We start from the raw sequence: 20,478 nt of genomic DNA, 5'->3' as shown, positions 1-20,478 counted from the left end.
TAAAATACCCATATTTTAGGCAGTGACTAGTGTTTAGTACCTGTGAGTTACAAGTGTTAACCAACATTTGAGAGAAGTCTAAAGTACATTTTTCAGGAAAAATGCAGTGGAAATTGAGTATTATGCATTTTCTACTTTGTCACTATAGTAAAACAATTCAGGAGAATAACAACTTTTTTTATTTTTGAACTAGGTATAACCATTTGGCTGTGTATGAAGCAGCTGACTAACAAGAACATTAATTTCTTCAATCTTCTTTGTAACTTCCCAATGTCCTTTAAGTGTCATGCAGCTGATTTTTCTTATGCTGATTTTTCTTCTTCTCAAAGCAAATAAAAAAAAAAAAAGTGGCTTTTTCACAATACTGTATTAGGAATGCAAACATTTTATTCAAGTTTCCACGTAAACAACCAAGCCCACAACTTCCCAGTCCAAAGCCATCCAAGACGAACCACAAGAACACTTAGTTAAAAGGCAGAAACAACATGTACAATTCTGGAAGACAGATTATTCATTATTGTTATTATTGAGAAATAAACAGTAATTAATCCTAAACTTTGCAAAGATTCTTTTGAGCTACCACTTCAAAGATTGTTTTCCTGAAATGCTCCAATCCTGAAACATGTTACTTACTGGCACAAGAAGTGTATAATGGATGCAGAATCCAGGTTGAGAAGGAAAATATTCATCAGACACAAATCTTATTCTGATCTGGTTTCCTTTGGAGATTTGTCTGCTTGGCACACTACTGGAACCACACCAGCGCCCTAAAACAGTGCCATCACTAGGCTCTTCAACTTCTACAAAGTCATACCTGAACAGAAAAGAAAATTACATGTTTATTTACTGGTAAATTTCTATAAACTTCCTCTTTTAATAAACAGACTGACTCTGTAGGTTGCATTTTTTATTATTATTTTTTAATGCTACAAGTATGCTATCAAAGCCAGCTATTTTAAACATAGCTTCCAAGTTGCCACTGGCTTAAATACATAATAAAATCATGCAGTGAGGTTAAAAAACTAAGAGCTAAGTTAGCATTTTGAACATGAGTACGACTGAACATGAGCACGACTGCTTGTTCCTTTTATGGGAAACAATTACAATATACAGGATAGGGCAGAATGAAGTCAGAGAAAAAACTGAAATTGCTTAAGCCTGGCACAGTAATTCATACTGCAATATCACTAGAAATATACTGCATGTTACCAGGGAAAATTCAGTGGCTTTTTGGTACTGAAACCTGCCCTCTTGTAATAGCAGTGGTGAGCAGACTCCAGGAGGTTAAGGTGGTTTAGGGAAACTTGGAAGCACATTTCAAGCTTACACATATCCCAGTGAGACATTTGTGAAGCAAAGACCTAAATGTACCACGTGTCAGAAAGAACCTGCTATTTTGGTACTACTGACAAGAGATATATGGGTTGGGAGCTTTAAAAGAATGAAACGTACATGGTTTGATTTAGTTTCATTGGTTTTTAACGTGTGGTCTGGGTATCCCTGGGGATCCGTGAACTTCAAATAGCTCCATGAAAGGTAAGTAAGAAACGCCAGTCAGTTGTCATCCATAAGCTTAAATATGCCCCACAAAGGTCCTCGCTTCCCCTGCAGAATGTTTAGGGGCTTCTCAAGTCATAAAAACACTGAAAGCCACTGCTCTAGAAGGCATGTCTGGTTTTAATATTTTAACCTGTTTCATGTCAGTTCCCCAGCTGCCTACTGACAGAATAAACAGTAGGAATTTCAGTCACTTTTCCCCTGCTGGAGCTTGAAAAGCTCTAAGCCGCAGCACCCGGAGAGGCTGAGGAAGGCAGGAGAGTGTTGGTGAGTGAGGGCGACTGCTGCCACTGCCCCACTGCGGCCTGCTCGGGGGAAGCCTCCACCTCTGTGGGGCTGCTGCGCTCTCTTTCAGGTCCTGCCATGCAGTGAGGACACCTCTCACGGAAATCTAAACTGGTAAATATCCCTTGGTCCTTTCTGAGGGTACAGACACACCTACTTCTGATGACAGCAAATATCCACATTCTGAAAAGGAAAACATACACACACACACACTGCCAAACACACCGAGCAACGTGAAAATTATTACGTTAAACATTTTGTATTGAAGCTTTTTCTGGATTTTTTTTTCAGTAAAGCTAATCTTTATAATGATTCCCAGTTCCCTAGTTAGACAGCAGGCAATAAATTCTTGTGTTGCATGTTTGTGCAAGACTGACTTGCACATTTATTATCTCCATTTAAAGGACCAGTACTTTTTCCACTTAATTAGAAATGAATGCAATGAATATGCTCATTAAGTGTGTTCAAAATGTATTACTGCCATGTACTACAGTTTTAAATCTTTGTTGAACTTATGATACTAATTACTTCATCACCATCTTTTTTTTTTTTTCCCCCAAACCACTAATTCCTTTAACTGATCTGCCACTGTTTTTACTTTATGATCAGGTATACAATGTATCACAAAGGCAACTTGTACATTTAATTGCACCAAGACTTCAGAGTTCACCGTATTTATCAAATTCATTTTGAGCACTGAATTTTATTTTATTTTTTAAGATCAATTTACAAAATTTCCAACAATAACCACCTTTTTATTTTTCTGGTTAAAAGTATCAAATAACTCTTCTCTATCTACTTTTCTGATTTGTAAGGAGTGAATCAGTTAATCATTATGTTTATCAACTTAAGCTTAAGATGTTTGGGGGTTTAGGCATAGTACAGGTATCAGTGCTGCTACCACAACGTACACAGCACTTTCTGCTGCACCCATTGGTCTAATAGGACCCCCTGAAGTAAAAGACAAATTCAAATTCCATAGTTTAAACCCTAATTCTATTAGTTGAGACATAAGTTAGAGGAGATTCTGAAAAACCCAAACAAAATTCAGCTTTCTGAAAAACCCACCAGGTCCAGATAACTCTGTTTCTCTGTGTTTTTTAACTTTGGTCATTCTCTCCTTGATCTCTGTATGTGGTATTTGTAAGCAATCTGTCTTTTGTAATCATAATCATTTCCAAGTTTTTCAGTGTTATCAGTCCCACCTTGGCTGTGTTGTTTCTCAGTCACCGTCTCCCACCCTAATACCATTCTGACCCTCAGAAACCCACTTGTTTCCAAGGGATCGATCCAGATGTACTCTCAGCACTTTACAGCACTCGCGAGTTCTGCACCCAAGTGTGCACAATTGCCAAAACCCCTGTTTGAGGGATTTACTAAAACCTACTTTATAAGCCAATCAAACATAACCTTCTCATGGCAACTTGATACAGTGCATACAGCACTAAGTGGTTTACAATGATTGTTCCCTTTCTCTAAAGTCTCCCTCAGGACGTGTAGACGATTTATGGGTTTTGTTGTTTTGCCTTTTTCGTTTGTTTGTTCAACAAACAGGTTTGGTGCTTGTAGATAAAGTTTCTGTTTTCAAAAGCAAATATGAGATATGAGTACTGGTTTCTTACTTCTGGACACAGACACAGGCAAATCTTTAGGAACTCAGTCTACATCAACAAAAAGAGAGACCCTCACACATTTCCTGGACATCATGACACTTTTAGCCCCTAGCTTTATTCCCATTGGTTATCTAGGTTGAACATGCTGCAAGAGACTGCCAAAAGGATCTTCTGTTCAACTGAGAACTCCTAGCACTGCACATGTTGACAGAAGTTTGAACTTGCTGCAAAACACAACAAAATAAAGAGGTTTGGATGCTTTAGTGTTTACAAGACTGCTGTGCACAGTGCTGCGGCTTTGTGTCACAGGGCTAAAGAGCGGCAGGGACATCACAGCCATCCAAAATTATCTCCCCATAAAGAGAAGCTTCTCCTCAAAAAGCAAGAAAAGCAGGATAAATAATCTAGAATTGAAAATACATTTTCTACCTGTAATGGAGTTAAAAAAAAAAGTTTAAATGCATGTTGAAACCAAAAATCCTTCTTTTTTGTGCAGTGTACAAACCAGAAAACACAACCTTCTTTGGCACAATGACTAAAAAAATGCTCTCGTGCTGCATCTGTGTTCAATACATTACTCAAATATTAAATTTGAGTAGTCTCATCTCCTTTCCCATGATGAAAGATGCTTTTGCCCTTAGTCACAATGTCGATAATGCCCTCCCAGATATCTGATGCAGAATGTGTATTCCTCTTCCCTAAGGCTGAGATGCCCAGGACCCTGAATTGCATTAAAAACCTGAACAAAACAATTTATTTGAAAAGGACAAAGAAGCAATATAAGGAGCTCTGAACTTCAATGCCTTTCCAACCAGGAAATATATTTTCCAAGGGAATGTGTTTTCCTCTCCTTTCTCTATTTTTCTGTGGTTTGCACTGTCATTTGCTAAACGTTTTCTGACAGGCTGTTTACCTTGGCTTACAGTTTTGTGACCTTTGCACAGCCTCCCTCTGCCTTCAGAATCCCACAAATATATCAATGAATGTAAGGTGCAGAAACCCACATGGTAAAACATTTTGTTGTATCAGTGACATGGATCTTTCCATCTTTAATAGAAGTGCTAGACAAAAATCTAGAACACCCATCAGAACAGCTTAAGAAAAGTGAAATTTATTTTTCCTTCCCCATTTGATAAGCACTGACTTTTTTTTTTAATTAAGAAAAAGGAAGTTGATAACAATCCCTGTCATTTTTTTCCCCTGTGGGATGCTGCATTATTTCTATTCCAGTTTGTTCTAAAGCATATGGAATTTAAAGGTTTTCCTGGTGACAGCAAAACAAAATACCTACATCAGACTTGGGCCAAAAGCATCCAAGGTATTCTGGCAGTTCACCAGACAAACTGTTATTGAACAGAACTAAGATGGTTTATATATTTGGGCAGCTTCAGTTTTGGAAACAATGGAAATTACTAAAAACTGTCATCATGAAAATATCGTTTTTATCTTTTTCCAAACCAAATTTTGTAAGGAAAGTTTCCTCTTCCTCTGCCATTAGTATTTGAAATAATTTTCATTTTTATTGCTGAAATATTTAAATTTCCTGTGGAATAGAACTTTTAGTTTCTATCATTCAAGCTAGACTGTATGGCTGTATAGACAGAAGTGTCAAGGTACTGGCAAAACCTCACATGGTCTTCACCTCTTAGATCACTTAAATCACAGCTGCAAGTAATCATACTGCTCTTTGTGAAATAAGAGAAAGAAAGAAAGAAAGGCCAAGCATTTAGCTTGAAGGGTTTTTTCATTATTATATTTATTTTTTAAAGTTTGCCTGCCTCACTTGTAATAAATTCTGGAAGCCTTCCTCAATCAACTGAGATCTCCAGTAACACTTTATTGGGAAAATTCATGTTTATTTGGGTGGAAAGGGGAATAGTGGGGCATGATAGAGGCACTCAGGTCCACGGTATCTAATGGCAGACCCAATCTGTTTAACCAGCCTTGTTGTTGCCCATAGATCGATGCATCGTAAAATCTCCAGCAAAAATGGATGATGAGACATGGAGAATGCAAAGCTCATGATAAAGAGCAGAGAAAATGCGAGGGCCCCTAGAAGGAGAAGTTCTTTGCTGTTACGCATACTACTGCTCCCTCTGAGGTAGTTTTCCTTAAAGACTGAGGCACAGAGAGACAAGATACATCATGTGAAATAAAAATCAAAATGAGATAAGAAATTAATCAGTTAGTTACAGTGCAGGCACTTATGCACTATTTTTCAATTTGTGTGAGAGGAAATCTTACTTGTGGTAATTTTTTCCTCCAATGTGGCCACACAGTACAACCACCTGCCACCCAAATTTGCAAGCTTTGGAATGGTTATTTAATTTGTTGTCATTCCAAGTGCATTAATTTACTTCATACTGTTTTGTATTTATCGCCAGTACACCATATCCACCTGAAGAACTGTGGACTAGAAAAGACTGGCCCATCAGTCCAGCAAGTCCACCAAGGCCCATCAGTCCACCAAGAAGTAAATGTGAAGTTCCTGAAATCACAAACCTCTAAGGGTGCACATTTGTGCAAGTTCACTATTAATAACTCAACTCGCCACCCAGGTGACAGAGGAAAAAAACTCTTCTGGCACAGAAAGCAAAACTTCCAGGAGGAAGGGAAGGGAGAGGGTTCATTGTCTGAAGTGCCGACCCTGTGGCAGCATCAGCAAGTACTCAGCGCAGAGTAAAACTTCAGTAAAGCTGATCCCACTCTACATTAACAGAAAATTTTGACTGGGGGCTACTTCGAGTGACAGTAACAACAGGATATTGGAAGAAAACTCTCTGTCAAAGACTACCAGATATAAAATTTTTAATATTTAAAATATTCCCTCTCCATTTTGTCTTTTCAAAAAGGAAGCTCTGAAAAAAAGGCTCCCAGAGCCATAGGACTCCAGAGCATTGGCAATTTCCCCCAGCCTTCATCCTTCATCAAGGAGGACTTGGCAGTGCCTTCGCTTTGCAAAGGTTGCAGATTATCCAACAGTTGAGAAATGAGTCACGTTCCACTTAGCAGCTGACAATTTCTGTCATGCTTGATGTTTTAACGTAAAAACAGAAAAGATGTCGACACAGCAATGATTTAACATGCAATAAACTTTCACAGTTTTAACTGTATTTGCTGATCCTACACATACTGTGTTTTAATGGTGACTGTTAAGAAACAGCATACCCAGAAATAATCCAAATAAATAAGTGATGAGGTCAGCTTTTCATTCTCAGAAAATGATGTTTAATTATACACAAGCATCACTTCCAGCCAATACAGCAAATGAGTATATTATATAAAAAACGAAGTATCCTGCCATGCCTACATTTTCCATGAAATGAAGATACTCAAGGTATAAACAGAGAACATTTCTAACTGCCATTCACCAAATATGGATTGTAGTTTCTGCGCCAACCTACTCTGAATACATCTATTTTAGAATATGCAGCCCTGTACGCTAGGAAGTGCCTTATGGAAACACAGATTCATTCACAAATGTTATAGGGTTGCCATGGTTCTCTCTAATCTTTCCTCGTACTGATTAGTTACAGCCTGAGGCTCCTACCATAACCACACAACTCCTTCTGTATCTCTACCTTGTTATTTAGGATACATTAAAAAAAAAAAAAGTTTAATCCTTAGATTACAGTTTTCTTTCCCTTCATTCACTGTATACACTCATAATCTAAGTGGTTTACATTTACAATGCTGCAAGCAAAAGGGAAAAATGAGACAGGGTTTAAACCCCAGAATTCAGCTCTTCGAACAGCTGAATGCTTTTTGTGAAAAGGATCCACTGGTTGTTCGATTTCAATTAACTGTTGCATAGCTATGCTCCTGTCTACCAGGAAACGTTTCCATTTTCTGTGGATCTGCTGAAAACTTGGGGCATCATGTGAAGCTGAGACACCTACTGTTTGTAGGGTAGCTGTTGCCACTTGGTGACAACACACTGGATGGAGAAAAAAACAACTGCTGAAAACATGTCCTTGCCCTGATGAATAGCACTTTGGCACAAAAACACATTCAGAGAATAAATCCCGACTGGCACCTACATGCACTGGTAAGCGCTTGAGCATCTCCAGCTGAAGCCCATGAATACCACAGACCAAAGGTAACTTTTGCCTTCTGGGGAGAAAGGGGCATTAACTCTAAACCAAAACAATTCTGTATTCAGACAGCAACCCTGTAATTATTTAAGCATATTAAACTTGTCATACAGATCAAATACGTACTTCCAGGAATACAGCAACCACAGAATTCAGTCCTAGATAGCCTGTGCCACAACCTGATTTGTACTGGTATAACTTCTATTGATAATTTTTTCTCCATCACTTGAATAACTACCCTAGGATACCAAAGAAGACACTATAATCATGCATATAAAAAGTGGACATAAGAAAGGAAGAAGATGGTTTCCCAACTGTTCCTTTTAAAAGACTGATTGCTGGCTTTCTTAGAAGCTATCACTATTTAACTTCTTTGCATTAAAGACTGACAGGTATTTCCTGTGCCACGCAGGATACAACACATTCAGCTCTTTAAATAAAGATCGTTTGGTCTAAAAAGAGCATGCTATGAGTTGAACAGAGATACAAAACAAACAAAGTGCATGAAATTTCATTTCAGCATTAATATTACTATACATCAAAGGTGCATTGGGGAAAATTATAGAATACATACAAATAGAAACATATGAGTCAGCTTGCAAACGATGCCCTAGTCTCCTTATCTTGGCCTTCATTGGGAAATGAAGTTTCCACAGGTAATAAAGTCTCCGTAAAGTTCAAACCACTTAGGGTTATTATGCTAACCTCTTTGCAATCTGCCTACAGATTATCCTGTAGCCATCTAAAATACACAGAATTAAAAAAAAAAAAAAATAAGAAAAAAATCCACAAAAGCCAAGAAGTCACTTGGATTCCTCCCCCCCCTCAAGGACTAGAAAATGGATAATGTCTTGTACTGTTTCACTTCCAATCTGTCTGTTTTCAGCTACTACCTCATGTGTGGACCACAATTTTCTTTAATATCCTGCACTAGTTGTGAATAGAGATAATTCACGTAACAAAAAACGTGCTAAGACAGTACTCTTATTCTGCTGCACACTGGTATTTCTGGCCTTCCCCCCAGAAATGGAACAGTGGGACAACTTACTATTTCCAGGTACTTATGGTATAACATCACATGGAAATGGCCGTCAGTTCAGGGTCCTACTGCACTGGGCACCATATTCTCCAGAGCATACTTCCCTTCATAAAGAGGCACCCCATTACCCCCACGTAGCGTACCAGCTCAGTAAGCATCCTACATTATACAGTACTGAGCTCTGCAGATTTTGGAAAACTTAATGCCTTAGTAATATTCACCTACTATTCCTCTGCAAACCCTATAGAGTATTTTAGCTTGGGAATCATTTTAGCTTAGTGATCATAAAAATCATGTGTTCTTTCTACAAAGATTAGTATTTTGTAGAAAACCAAAAACACCGGTGGAGCTCAGAGTTCATATCAACAGTCAATGTTGTAAAGAATTCTTTCCAGTCTACTGTAAGCTTCTACCTGTACTCACACTGTTCACCATGGTCAGTGTACCTCTTTCAGCTTCTCTGAACCTATAATTATGTTTTTATCTTTGTTTTTTTCAAGCAGCATTTTCAATATTTAGTCTAGTATCCCGACTGGTAATTTTTCCTTTATGCACAACTCTTATATCCTGAAATGCACCTTTGGCTCCAGTCAATGATGTGAAAAATACCGGCTAAGCAATTTCTCAAGAATATTCAAGAGTAAATTTTAGAAAACACCAACAAAGACGTTCCTAAGGGGCATTTTAAGCTTGCGAAGATTCTCCCAGGGCAGTGCAGGTAGCACCCCTTCCCTCCAGCACCCCCAATGACACAGCAGCATTACCCCCCTCTTCCTTTTTCCTCCTTCCTGCCTGCCTCAATGGAATATCTATGCGTATTTAAATTAAAACACTTATTTCTTTTGTTCAGTGATGCAGTTACATATGGTCTCCTGCCTGCCACAGTAGCATGCAGGATTTACCAATCCAGCACAGACCATTTATCACAAAGTCCAATATCCTGCTTCAGGACAGGCTCATAATTGCTACTTGAATAGAAAGTGAAAAATCCCTGTAATGTAACTGAGGAGTTGCAAAATACTGCACAAAGCAGAAAAAACCTGTCCCCAACCCTAGCAGGAGATCAGTTTACACCTAAAGCATGTACGGAGTTTCCTCTCACTTTGGTTTATACCTAGTTATAAGTTTATGGTCATAAAATTATGCAGACCTACTTTTAATCCATCCACAGCATATGAATCGGAGGCTAGTATGAAACAGTATTTCCTAATAATTGTTGCTAGTTTACTGGTCTCCCTGTTCTTGTTAGTGTCAGAAAGGGGAAGAGATCTATTTAGTTGACCTTGTAAACACCCCAGGACACTCACACATGACCATCTGTCCTTTTTCAGGATAAGTAATTCTGCTTTTTGCACTCTCACAGGCATCTTCTCCAATATCCTGATAATCTGACAGCAACAGATTGATGTAAATTGTATTATATATTTGCTGGTGCTGCTCTCTAACTACAGCTTCATTTGAGCGACTTTGTTACAATGTTGATGCTAGGCAAAGAAGGCGACCACAGTGTGTAACCAAAGGGAGCAAGAGAAGGAAGAAAACACAGGGAGGAAGAGGTGGGAAGAGAAAAAAAGAAAAGCTGAGTAACAGGTGAGGAAACAACTGTCTGCCTTGGAATAGAAGAGCAGGAATGCCTGCTATTCCTGCTGATGAGGCAGGAGAAAGCTGCCCATAAACCTGACAACGAGCCTACGGGCTTAACCATACTTAGACTTCCAGTAACCAGAAAAAAACTCAGGAAAGGAGCACGTGCTATGCACAAACTGAAATGCTGAGACGCTACCCACAGTAACTTCAGCTTGTGCTGCTGGGCCTGCCTTTGTAGCATGCATTTCTCTTGACATCACGGACCGAGGACAAGCACGCTGGGAAGTGCAGGTGGCTGCACGGTGTGCCCACATCCCGGAGCTCGGGCAGCCATGCAGCGCTCCCAGCGCTCATTTACTTCTATCTGTTCATGAGCAGCGGGGAGGGAGCAGGGGAACTCCATCAACAGTAATTGTTCCCAGAGCACCCCAGACGGAAGCAAGACCCGGCAGTGCCACGCTCGTTTTCAAAGAAAATAACTTCAGCCCACGCCGTCAGAAACAGAGCCAACTACGGTAACGTGAAACAATTTTAGAAGCAATAAATTAGGATTAGGATCGTTTACAAAAATATTTTGATACTGTGGACACAGTTTACTTTATCCAAACAGCTCGCTTGAGATTGAGAGGACCAGGAAGGAATTTTAAGGAGCCTAAAATGTTTTCTAAGTCAATGAGTGTAGTCTCTGGTGTGAAAAAGGAGTAAGGGATTATGTCAACTGCCCACTCGTCAGCAATCACTCTCCTAACACTCATCTGGGCTGTGAAAATAGATTTTAAATTACTTGTGAAATAATAGCCATTATAGGGTCCTGTAGCAATGGCAGATTCTAAAAATGAACACTGGATTTACATTAATGGAGGAAAAATGTGGGTGGGCAAGAATGCCGTGACAGCCCCTAGGTTTGTGCAGCGTGTGCTCCTGATCGTGGCATGCCACCTCCACTGTCCTCTCATTCAGACCAGAGAAGCACCTTGTTCTAATTCCCTTTGTCTTCATGAGCTTTGATTTGCTTAGAGAGTACAGTTTTGCAGCTATAAACCACTGCTGTGGAACCAAGTTTAATCTTTCAGAAGCTTAAGAACTGTGTTTTATAGAGCGGTCTCAGTTATAACTGTACTATACTTTGGTCTTCAGGTTTTTAATCTTCTTTTACTGTCTTTGATGTCTGCTTTGTTACATTTACAAAATTGTTATCACACAAATGGTATCCAGCAGATTTTAATATGCAGTAGAGAACCTAAAAGAATACTTATAATTAGAAGCCAAGTTTGGATTACAAAATCTGGTATTATTTTTGTCTTGTGCCATGAGTTTAATCATGATTCTCTTTCCTCTCTATGAATCCATCTACTTCAAGTGTACCATGGCAATTGCACTGCGGAGTTTCAGCGGGGCAGGAGCTTAGGAAAGGCTTCACTCTACCTTGACCAGTCTGGAGCTTCCACCAACTGCAGCCTCTGCTGGGTATGCTACACACCTCTGCCAGCATCAACTACTGGCAGTAGTTAAACAGCAAAACGGGACCAGCTGAAAGATGAGTTACTGTACAAAAGATCACTTAGTAATCAAAGAGACAATTTTACTGGAACCATGGGAAAGGCAAAAGAAAGGCCTTTCTGAAGTAAATAAATAACAGGAACCACAATTGTGTCCAATGAATGCAGAATAAGAAACAATTTTCCTTGTATTTAATTTCAGAAATGTGCCTAATCCAGACATACAGAAACAGATCCATTTACTTCTTTTGATGCAGAAAAACACTAATTTTTTCTTCAAAACATAAGAAAGCAGGATGCACAAGTGTATTGGATTCCTCTGCATTCATTAAATTGAAATTATATTGCTACACTTGAACTCATATGAAAGAAATAACCTCTGCAGTACTGATCTTTTTTCTTTTCATGTAAAAGAACAAGTTTTGGATAAACAAAGAACTCTGGCCCCAAATTAATTTAAGTTCTAAAAAACTTTGATTCCTACAGCCCATTCTCATCCTCCCTTTGAATCAATTCAGCGTTTAAGCCTCTCTTGAAATGGTACCACTATTCAGTTGTCTTGCATCAAATGGAACAAGCAACTAAAAATCAACAACAAAAAAATCAATCACCAGAGAAATTACTCCACCTTGACTCAAGTTTCATGGTATTTTCTACACACTGTTCTTAAAATGCCACCTTCCTGCCAGCTGTAAAACCTTTATGTTGCTACCAAGGACTTCAGCTTAAATCACTTGTTTCATAACAGTTCTTTCCTATCAGTATTTCAATTAATCTAAGGCACTTGAATACTAGAACTCCTCCTGGCCATTTAAATTATATGACCCTGTTTCAGATTTTGAATAAAAGTGATTGACAAGGAATTTATATGTTGGGGAGAAAAAAGGGTAAAAAGAAATTGTGTATTGAAGAATGAGAGCTCATGCTTTTTTTTTTATAATTTCAGCTATTAATTGAATAGTTTCTATCCAAGTGGATCTGAATGTAGAACACAGCTACAATGAATTTTAACTTTAATATGATTTTACTTTTGCTGAACTTGTTATATAGATAATGATGAAAGAGACATTTAAGTATCACAGATAAGTACACTCATCTAAGCAGAACCCAGCCCATCTATGTGCATAGAATATCACAAGGACTTGGTGGCTACATCTGAACACATTGAAATTCCAAGGCAACAGCGGTAAGAAAAGAGCTTTAAGGACTGATCTTCACTGTAACACATTTGAAGCCTTAGAGATTCTGGGGGTATTCCTCACTGCTTTCTGAATTTTCAAATAGAGGTGGCAGCAGCAATCCCTCCAACCTTGAAATGAGACAGGAAAAAAAAAAAGCCCAGCTACTTAGTGACATGGGTCACCATAAACATTGTCTGCACCCATTCCTCTTTAAATACAGTTATTTAAAGGTCTTTGTCCAGTTATTCAATGCCAACTTAAACTTTTTACCTACCAAAGGGATAACTTCACCCTCTGTAATCACTGCTTCTTGAAATAAAAATGTCCACCAGAAGCATTTAAGACCATCAGACAGCAAGGACACATCAAATGGTGAGAGGATGCATTTCATTTGGAATCTATGCTTGATAGTTTGTTCTTACCACATACGTTAATATTGTCTCTACAATGCTCTCAAAGCAAAACCAGATAATATGAGGTTGTTTTTTCTTTGTTTGTTTTGTTTTGTTTTTCCCCCTGCAGGTTCCAGAAGAAAAAGATGCTGGATTTATTCTTTCATGCACGTGCTCTGTTGATGCAGTTAGGTGTTTCCAAGACATGGGCCAAACAGAAGTGGAACATCAATCATTTTTTTCACTGAGTCACATTGGAGCTGCAGCTATGCATTTGTATTTTACTCTACAGGTTAGATGGAGAGAGAATGTTGTAATCACAAGAAAGGAAGCTCCATGTGCTCTAAGTTACTCATTGGGTCTTATATTACATGGAAAGCTCCCTTTAGAAGATTATGTAACAAAATGTTTAGTCTTTTTATTGTGTTTACCATAACTCACCACTGCATAGTATGCATTTGACATAATTTATGTCAAAAAGACAGCTAAGCAAATGTTTTCCTTCTTCATAGCCACTGACTACGGACAATGTCTTTATGTTTCTTCTAATACACTTGTTTCAGCCTTGTTAGACTGAGCCAAATCTTCAAAATTTTTAACCCTTATCAACACTTTCCTAACACTACATTCAATAGGAACATACAGGACTGTTTAAGCAGTTTGGATGATGGTTTCTACCAAAGATCTTTGATGTTCCCAGAATGGAAGGGAACAGCTTGGGTGCAGTTCGGTCAAAAGACCTGAAGTGAAGGCAAGCAGCTTACAGAAATGTTATGGAAAAGGGAGGTAGTGAATTTATTGCACATGGCTCTGCATCTTAAAAGCATCATCTTAATTAACCTCACAGGAAGAACATTCCTGGAATTAAGAGTTAAGCATTTAATTTCATGTGAGAGGAGTGCAAGAGCCACAGCACTACTCAAAGATTTTATCCCATGTTACCACTGACAGCTGCCTTCAGGTTTCCTAATTTTCTTCAGGCAAAAGTTCTACATATTGCACATTAACCAGAGAAGTTTGGGGGTTCTTTCAAAACTTTTATAGTTCTCTAAGTGAAGCATTTACCTGCATCAACAGATTCACATTTGCAGCTGCCAAAAGCCTCAAACAAAAACAAAGAAAAGCCTACAGAACAGACTATAGTTCATACTTGGAGTTATTAAAGGACTGAAGAGACATGGAAATGAATATACCTATCCTAAAATGAGGATGATGTTCAGGTGACATCAAGTATTCAACAGTCTGTCAGTTCCACATTCCACTTGTATATTGTAATCCTTATAATCTTATCTACAGTAATTGCACTTTGGATTTGAGACACATTTCCCTTTTATTAGATATAATAAAAGTCAAACAGACTGAAATCATCTGATAATTAGAAAGAACAGCTGCCACCACCACTGAGATGAACAACCATTGCCATTCTGTGCACAGCAAGGGTGAGTTTGGCGGACGTTACTAATGTAGACAGGATATTTTTTTCTTTTCTTATTGCAGTTTTGTGATGTAACTCTGCGATGTACAACCCAGTCACATCATCAGACTGCCTGGTAAAGGCAAGCGTAGCATACAGTGATAAAAGCTTTGTGATAAACTCCTCTGTGTCAGGAAGGCACAGATATAGCTTTCCTCCGTGAAGACCATGTATGTTCTCAGAGACAGAAAGCAACAATTACAGAAACAAGCAACAATTGAGCAAAAAATCAATCCCTCCTGGTCAAGGAGAGTTATGGCACCTCCCCGATGATAGGAGCTGTCAGACACAGAAGTCTAATGGCCTAATGATTAAAACAACGTTGAGGGGCTAGCATCATGAAAATAATGAACTGTCATATCAGCAAAAGAAAAGTTGCTTTTCTTCACCAGAAAAGCCGGGCATACAGAATGTAAATCCAGTATGCCTCTGCTAGCTAGAAATTCCGTTATGTAAGGAAAATTTAACAGCAGTTCTGTCATCTGAACAACGCTCCATGAAACAGCTAGGAGACTGCGTCCTTCCTTTGTGTTTGCTTGGCTTGGTGGGGAATTGTTTGCTCATAACTTTTTTCTAAATCAAAGCGTACAAGCTGAAATCAAAGTGCACAAGACTGAAGTGACTGCATTTTGCAGAGAGGTATGTACCCGTACCATCAACAAAATAACCTAAATCTATTCAGAAATAAATGCACAGATCTAGTTCCTACATAAAAAATTAAACATGGAGTGGAGAATAGCCATGCAGGATCACTCTGATCCAGATTCAGGAAGCTACTTAAAGTGGAGGCTACACTGGCACCTTCAAGGTATCTGCAAAGCGTTACGCTCGTTCTAGATGAAAAGACCTCACAGAATAGCTAAAGTGTTGGAACTGACTTTTGAGAAATCCAAATGCAGAGGCCACGCCAGTCAGATGTTAGCTTCTAGCCACAGAAACAGACAAAAAATTTGCCAAAGCTTCAGGAAGTATCTAGGACATTTCTTATCACTGTTTTCTTGTTATAGAACTATATTAAGCAAAGAAGTGTTTTATATGGCTAGATGGGCTTCTGTTTTACTTTTCCCCCTATGTATGAGCAATATTGGAATGACTGACATTTAAGAAGCTTTTAATTATCTTAAACAAAAATACTCCAGTGTATTCTCTCAGTGGTCAGATAAACTGACACTACAGAGCCCTACAACCTACAGAGGAGGCTTTTGCATCGCACAGAACATGTGTCCTGAGAAGCAGGTGGAAGAACTGAGAATATGGGACAAGGACCACTGTAGGTGACACATCAAGTCCTGTCATACACTTCAGAAGGGGGAGAAAGATAGCCTGTTACAAACTGCAGGGTGTTGGAAAGAAAGCCTAGCATTTCTGTGCTGCAGATTTTACCTGGTTTCAGTCATGGGCTAGAACTATAGGATCAGGCCACTATAAGCTATAGAGTTACACTAGCAATAACACATTAAATGTCATGCCTTTTTTTTTTTTTTTTTTTCTTTGACACAAACTTGGCTTTGGAGAAACTGTTGAGTACTCTGCAGAAACAATACTGATTTGTGCCTTTCAAGAGGGCAGAAACACGGTGGAGTCAAAAATAGCATGGGATGCAGTTAAAAACCCTTAGCTTTTCTACAGAAAGTAATGGAAAGAAGTTAAAATAATTTTGCTAAGAACTACAAGAGCTAAGAAACACAAGACATTACTTATAAAGAGATATTATTGTGATAACTTCATAAGAACTACTGATAATGCAGTAACTTAATTGGCTTGTGTAAATTGTTTTACGCAATTCAACTCTTTGCACTTCAGTTATTTCCTCCACTTGTCAATTACTTCTACTCACTCTGCATCAAAAAAAGGTACACTTGCCCTTCCTTTAGTGAGACTGTTACTGAATTTAAACTGCAGGAACCCTACCTGTGCTTTCTCTTTTGGTTAAAAAACAAAACTTTTTTTCCCCCCCAGAGGGTCATACCTTCCAAGGCAAAAAGCACAATATGTCCTCAAAAGTGCACATACCAGGATTTGCATACATACAACTTCCTGGTCTCCACACACATGTATGAGTGTGATAAAATTACAAGGGAAGATTATGAGTGACTTATTACTGTTTTTTGATTTGACTAGTACTTTTGTATTTGTCACCTTGTTAACTTAAATGTACTCCCATTAAAATTATATTCAAGTTTAATATTTAAAATATTTTAACTTATCTCACTTTTTTCTTTGCAAGTGGACGAATGAGTCACCCTACCTGGATTTTCTTTCATTTGCCACTTTACTCTGCCATACGCAAAGAAAAGATAAAGCTAAATTTTCATTAAAAAAAAAAAAAGTTGTGCAAGGGAGTGCACTCATGTGAGCAAACGTATGCTTATAGTTCTTAGTATTTTTTTGTTTGACATGGCCTTGACAATTATTCCCTTCATTATTATGAAAATTATATCCGTCCATCTGTTGTGAACCTCAGCTTCCAAATTAAGAGTAAGTGCAAAAGTAACCTCTAAGAAATTCAAATTTGTAATCAGACATTGATATGTAATCAATGTTTGTAATCAGACATTGATAAAAACAAGTGAAGACCAATTAATTAGAAAAACAGAAAGCAAGCATCAAATAAGCATACAAGGTACTCAAAATCCAAAATAGAAAAAAAATAGAAAGAACTATTTGGAAAGGAAGGTCTTGTGTGAAATACCTCCCCAGGAACACATCAAAGCAGGATATGCCAAATGACATGTTTTATCTGTTAATTTACTGAAAGGAGTTCAGACAATGCACCATTATTCATACATTTGTTTTTTTACGATCTGTTACTACGATGGCAGATAGATATGGGATAAAAGAGATTAGGATCTCTCCCCTTTCACCTACCCACAGGAAGCTCATACAACATCTGCCCCTACTGTCACAAAATACCTACAACGTGATCAATCAGCCAGCTTGGCTGAGAACTACATCCATCCATGTGCCTGTAGTGTCCTGGTTGTGTCTCTCTCAAGCTAAGCAGCCTTCAAATGCTAATCACAGGAAGGAAACACAGATTCAACAGAAACCTGTGCCAGTCATTTAGCAGACAGAATACTTACTGAAGTCATGAAAAAAACAATACCATTGAAGAATATCAAACAATGAACTACTTTAAGTGCTGTTTTTCATAGAAAATTGAGAACTTGACCATTAAAGGCCATTAGAGTATTGTATGGTAGTTTTGTTTGAACAGGGATGCTGTACCTTGCGTCTTGACCTGAATTACAAATCATGTAATGTTGTTTACCCAATTTTTCTCTGTAAAATTAGATACTCATTCCTCTAACTGCCAGTAGTATTTTCCCAAACGTCAAAACCTTCAACTTAAAGAGAGCGATATTAAACATTCCACATTTCTGTACCATTGTATGTCTGGGGCCCAGATATTGAATGCAGATAGAGGATGGGGGGACTCCAAAGCTTTCAAGCATGAAATGCTTTACTAGCACTGCAAATAAAATCAGAAGCTAATACCTTAAGAGATGCATTTTCATAAATATATTGACATGCAGGTGTCATGTTTTTGCAAAAAGCTGAGCAATACCCTTGTTCCATCCCCCACACCTTCCTTCAGCTACTGCATAAGCTTAAGCAAAAGTAAACTTACTTGCAAATGTCATCTTCTGGGTCCTCAAGCCCAAATCTTTCATCAAAAGTAAGCTGTATCCATACGTTTTCATCTACTGCTACTAATCTCCACACTAGTACAGTGTTGCGCGGGTATGTATGTGGAAACTTGGGGCTGTGAATACTTCCATTAGTAGTCACAGTAATTATCTTCTCATGCTGAGGATCCTGCACTCCTACAGTAAAGAGAGAAAACATGCATCAATATTGCATTTCTTCTCCTTTTCCTAAAGTGTCTCTATAGCATGCACAGAAAAAGGCCTTTTGTTTTGTTTGCTTCTTCAAAGGAATTCCTGCATGGAAAAATACATATAGTAACAACAGACAAAGAGATAAATAATATTTTGCCGGCAAAAAGTTATTCAAGCCCAAGCCTCAGCTGATGTTCAGAAAGCAGAACACTAGTTCAAGTGGAGGTAAGAGAAATGTGGCTGTATAGTTCCTTAGACTCCAACACTTGAACCCAAGACTGGAGTCCTACAGAGGCCCAGCAACCCAAGGGACTACAGCACGCAGGCTGCCAATGGCTTCAGGCATTTGTTACTGGAAACTGCAGAGATCACACAAGGTACAGGGAGAGATCTGCTCACACCTCACACCTACCACAGAAGGACTGGTTTCACTTTGTCTCTAGTTAGTGGAGACTCTTATATTTGCTGGGTCTGGTGATAAGGATTTTGATGGCTGCCTCCCTGCTGAGGGCTGTATCAGAACAGTTATCTTGATACAGGAACAAAGCTGGGACATGCTATGAGAAAGTCACCAAGTATATGAAATTACACATTTACTGACAAGCCCCAATAGAGGGCATTCCTCAAAATTCTTCAGCATTGTTAGACTACAAAACACATGTAAAATTAAATGTCTTATGTGGCAGCAAATAAATTCAAAAGAAATAAGCCAACTACTTTTGATTTTAAAGCACACAGGAACAATGAAACTGCTTTAAAAAAAAAATCTCTTCCGGTGATGAATTCGCAACTGCGAGTAGTTACCAAAAGGAAAGGACTCCTTTGGTGTGCAGTAGCAGGGACTGTCAGGGACACACAACAGCTCTCTTCACAATACCTCAAACAACCTCATTCCCAAGTGCCCAACATTCCCAGGAACTCATACTCAGCAGCTGGAATCAGCTTATGGGGGGGGGGGGGGTTAGCTGCAAACAGCAGGCATTGACCTAATCTGCATACCTTTCAACATCATGACATGCAATGACAAGATCCCTAATTGACAAAATTTAATGCCATAAGCACATCAAAGTATTAAAAAAAGCTATAACACAAAGCTTCTACTGTATTTAACTTTTTCTTAAAATGTGGATACAGGCAGGTTTGACATTGCAGGCAGTAAATCATAGGAATCATCAGTTACCTAATTAATAATTTTAGTAACTAAATATGCTTGTAGTTTTATACTGGAAAGTAATTCACATTATTTTCTTTTTGACAATTCGTTTCATTCTGCAGTTAGTTACTTCATTGCTGTTTGTTTTATAAGCAGCATTATGATGAAGATACATTTAGAGCTCTGTAAGATGCCTATGCTTCAGTCTACAATGAAAACATACACTGCAATTGTTCCTTATTATAGCTACATGTGAAGGCTGACAACTAAATGAATGTACTGCAAGAAAAGAAGGCCACAGAAACAGCATTGCAATTTTAAAAGAATTAATCTATACTTAAATGTAATTTAAAGTCTGACAGACATTTGCCTTCTATTCTGATGGACTCATGCTTTCTACTTGTGGTATGAAAATGGAAATTTTTCTTTTAAGTGGAATTGCTGCTTACATAAACTTGATGGAGTGTGGTTTTGCCAGTATCCACACGCAGTTACACAGAACTGACAGTACAGTCTTGTGTACACATAAGGGAGGACAGCACGCAGTAATAAGAGAAAAGCACAAAGAAAGGAGGCATGAGAGACAAGGTTCCTAATTCAGACACTTCCCTGGGTTTTTGTTAGCTGAGTCACAAGCATTTTTTCTCCAACGTATAGCATGTCAGCTGAGAGCTCCACATTAAACACAGCAGCCAACAATAATAAGTGACTTTCCCAGAGCCTGGTACACCAGTGTTACTTCCAAAAGTATGCAGAGGAACA

At 38.4% G+C, this 20,478-nt stretch overlaps 1 protein-coding gene across 1 annotated transcript in view; it reads right to left on the bottom strand.

Annotated features, from left to right (window-relative positions):
* Positions 1-20,478, bottom strand: part of PDGFC (platelet derived growth factor C) — a 120,503-nt gene that overhangs the window by 32,381 nt on the left and 67,644 nt on the right. The window contains exons 2-3 of the mRNA XM_035548624.2: positions 18,353-18,548; positions 634-814 (exon numbers count right to left, since the gene is read on the bottom strand). Of these exons, the coding sequence (XP_035404517.1) occupies positions 634-814; positions 18,353-18,548 (377 nt within the window). The remainder of the gene's footprint in view (positions 1-633; positions 815-18,352; positions 18,549-20,478) is intronic.

Source organism: Cygnus atratus, chromosome 4, assembly GCF_013377495.2.
Source record: "Cygnus atratus isolate AKBS03 ecotype Queensland, Australia chromosome 4, CAtr_DNAZoo_HiC_assembly, whole genome shotgun sequence".
Lineage (NCBI taxonomy): Eukaryota > Metazoa > Chordata > Aves > Anseriformes > Anatidae > Cygnus > Cygnus atratus.
Note: the sequence above shows the minus strand (reverse complement) of the source record. Positions and strands in the feature narration are given on the sequence as shown.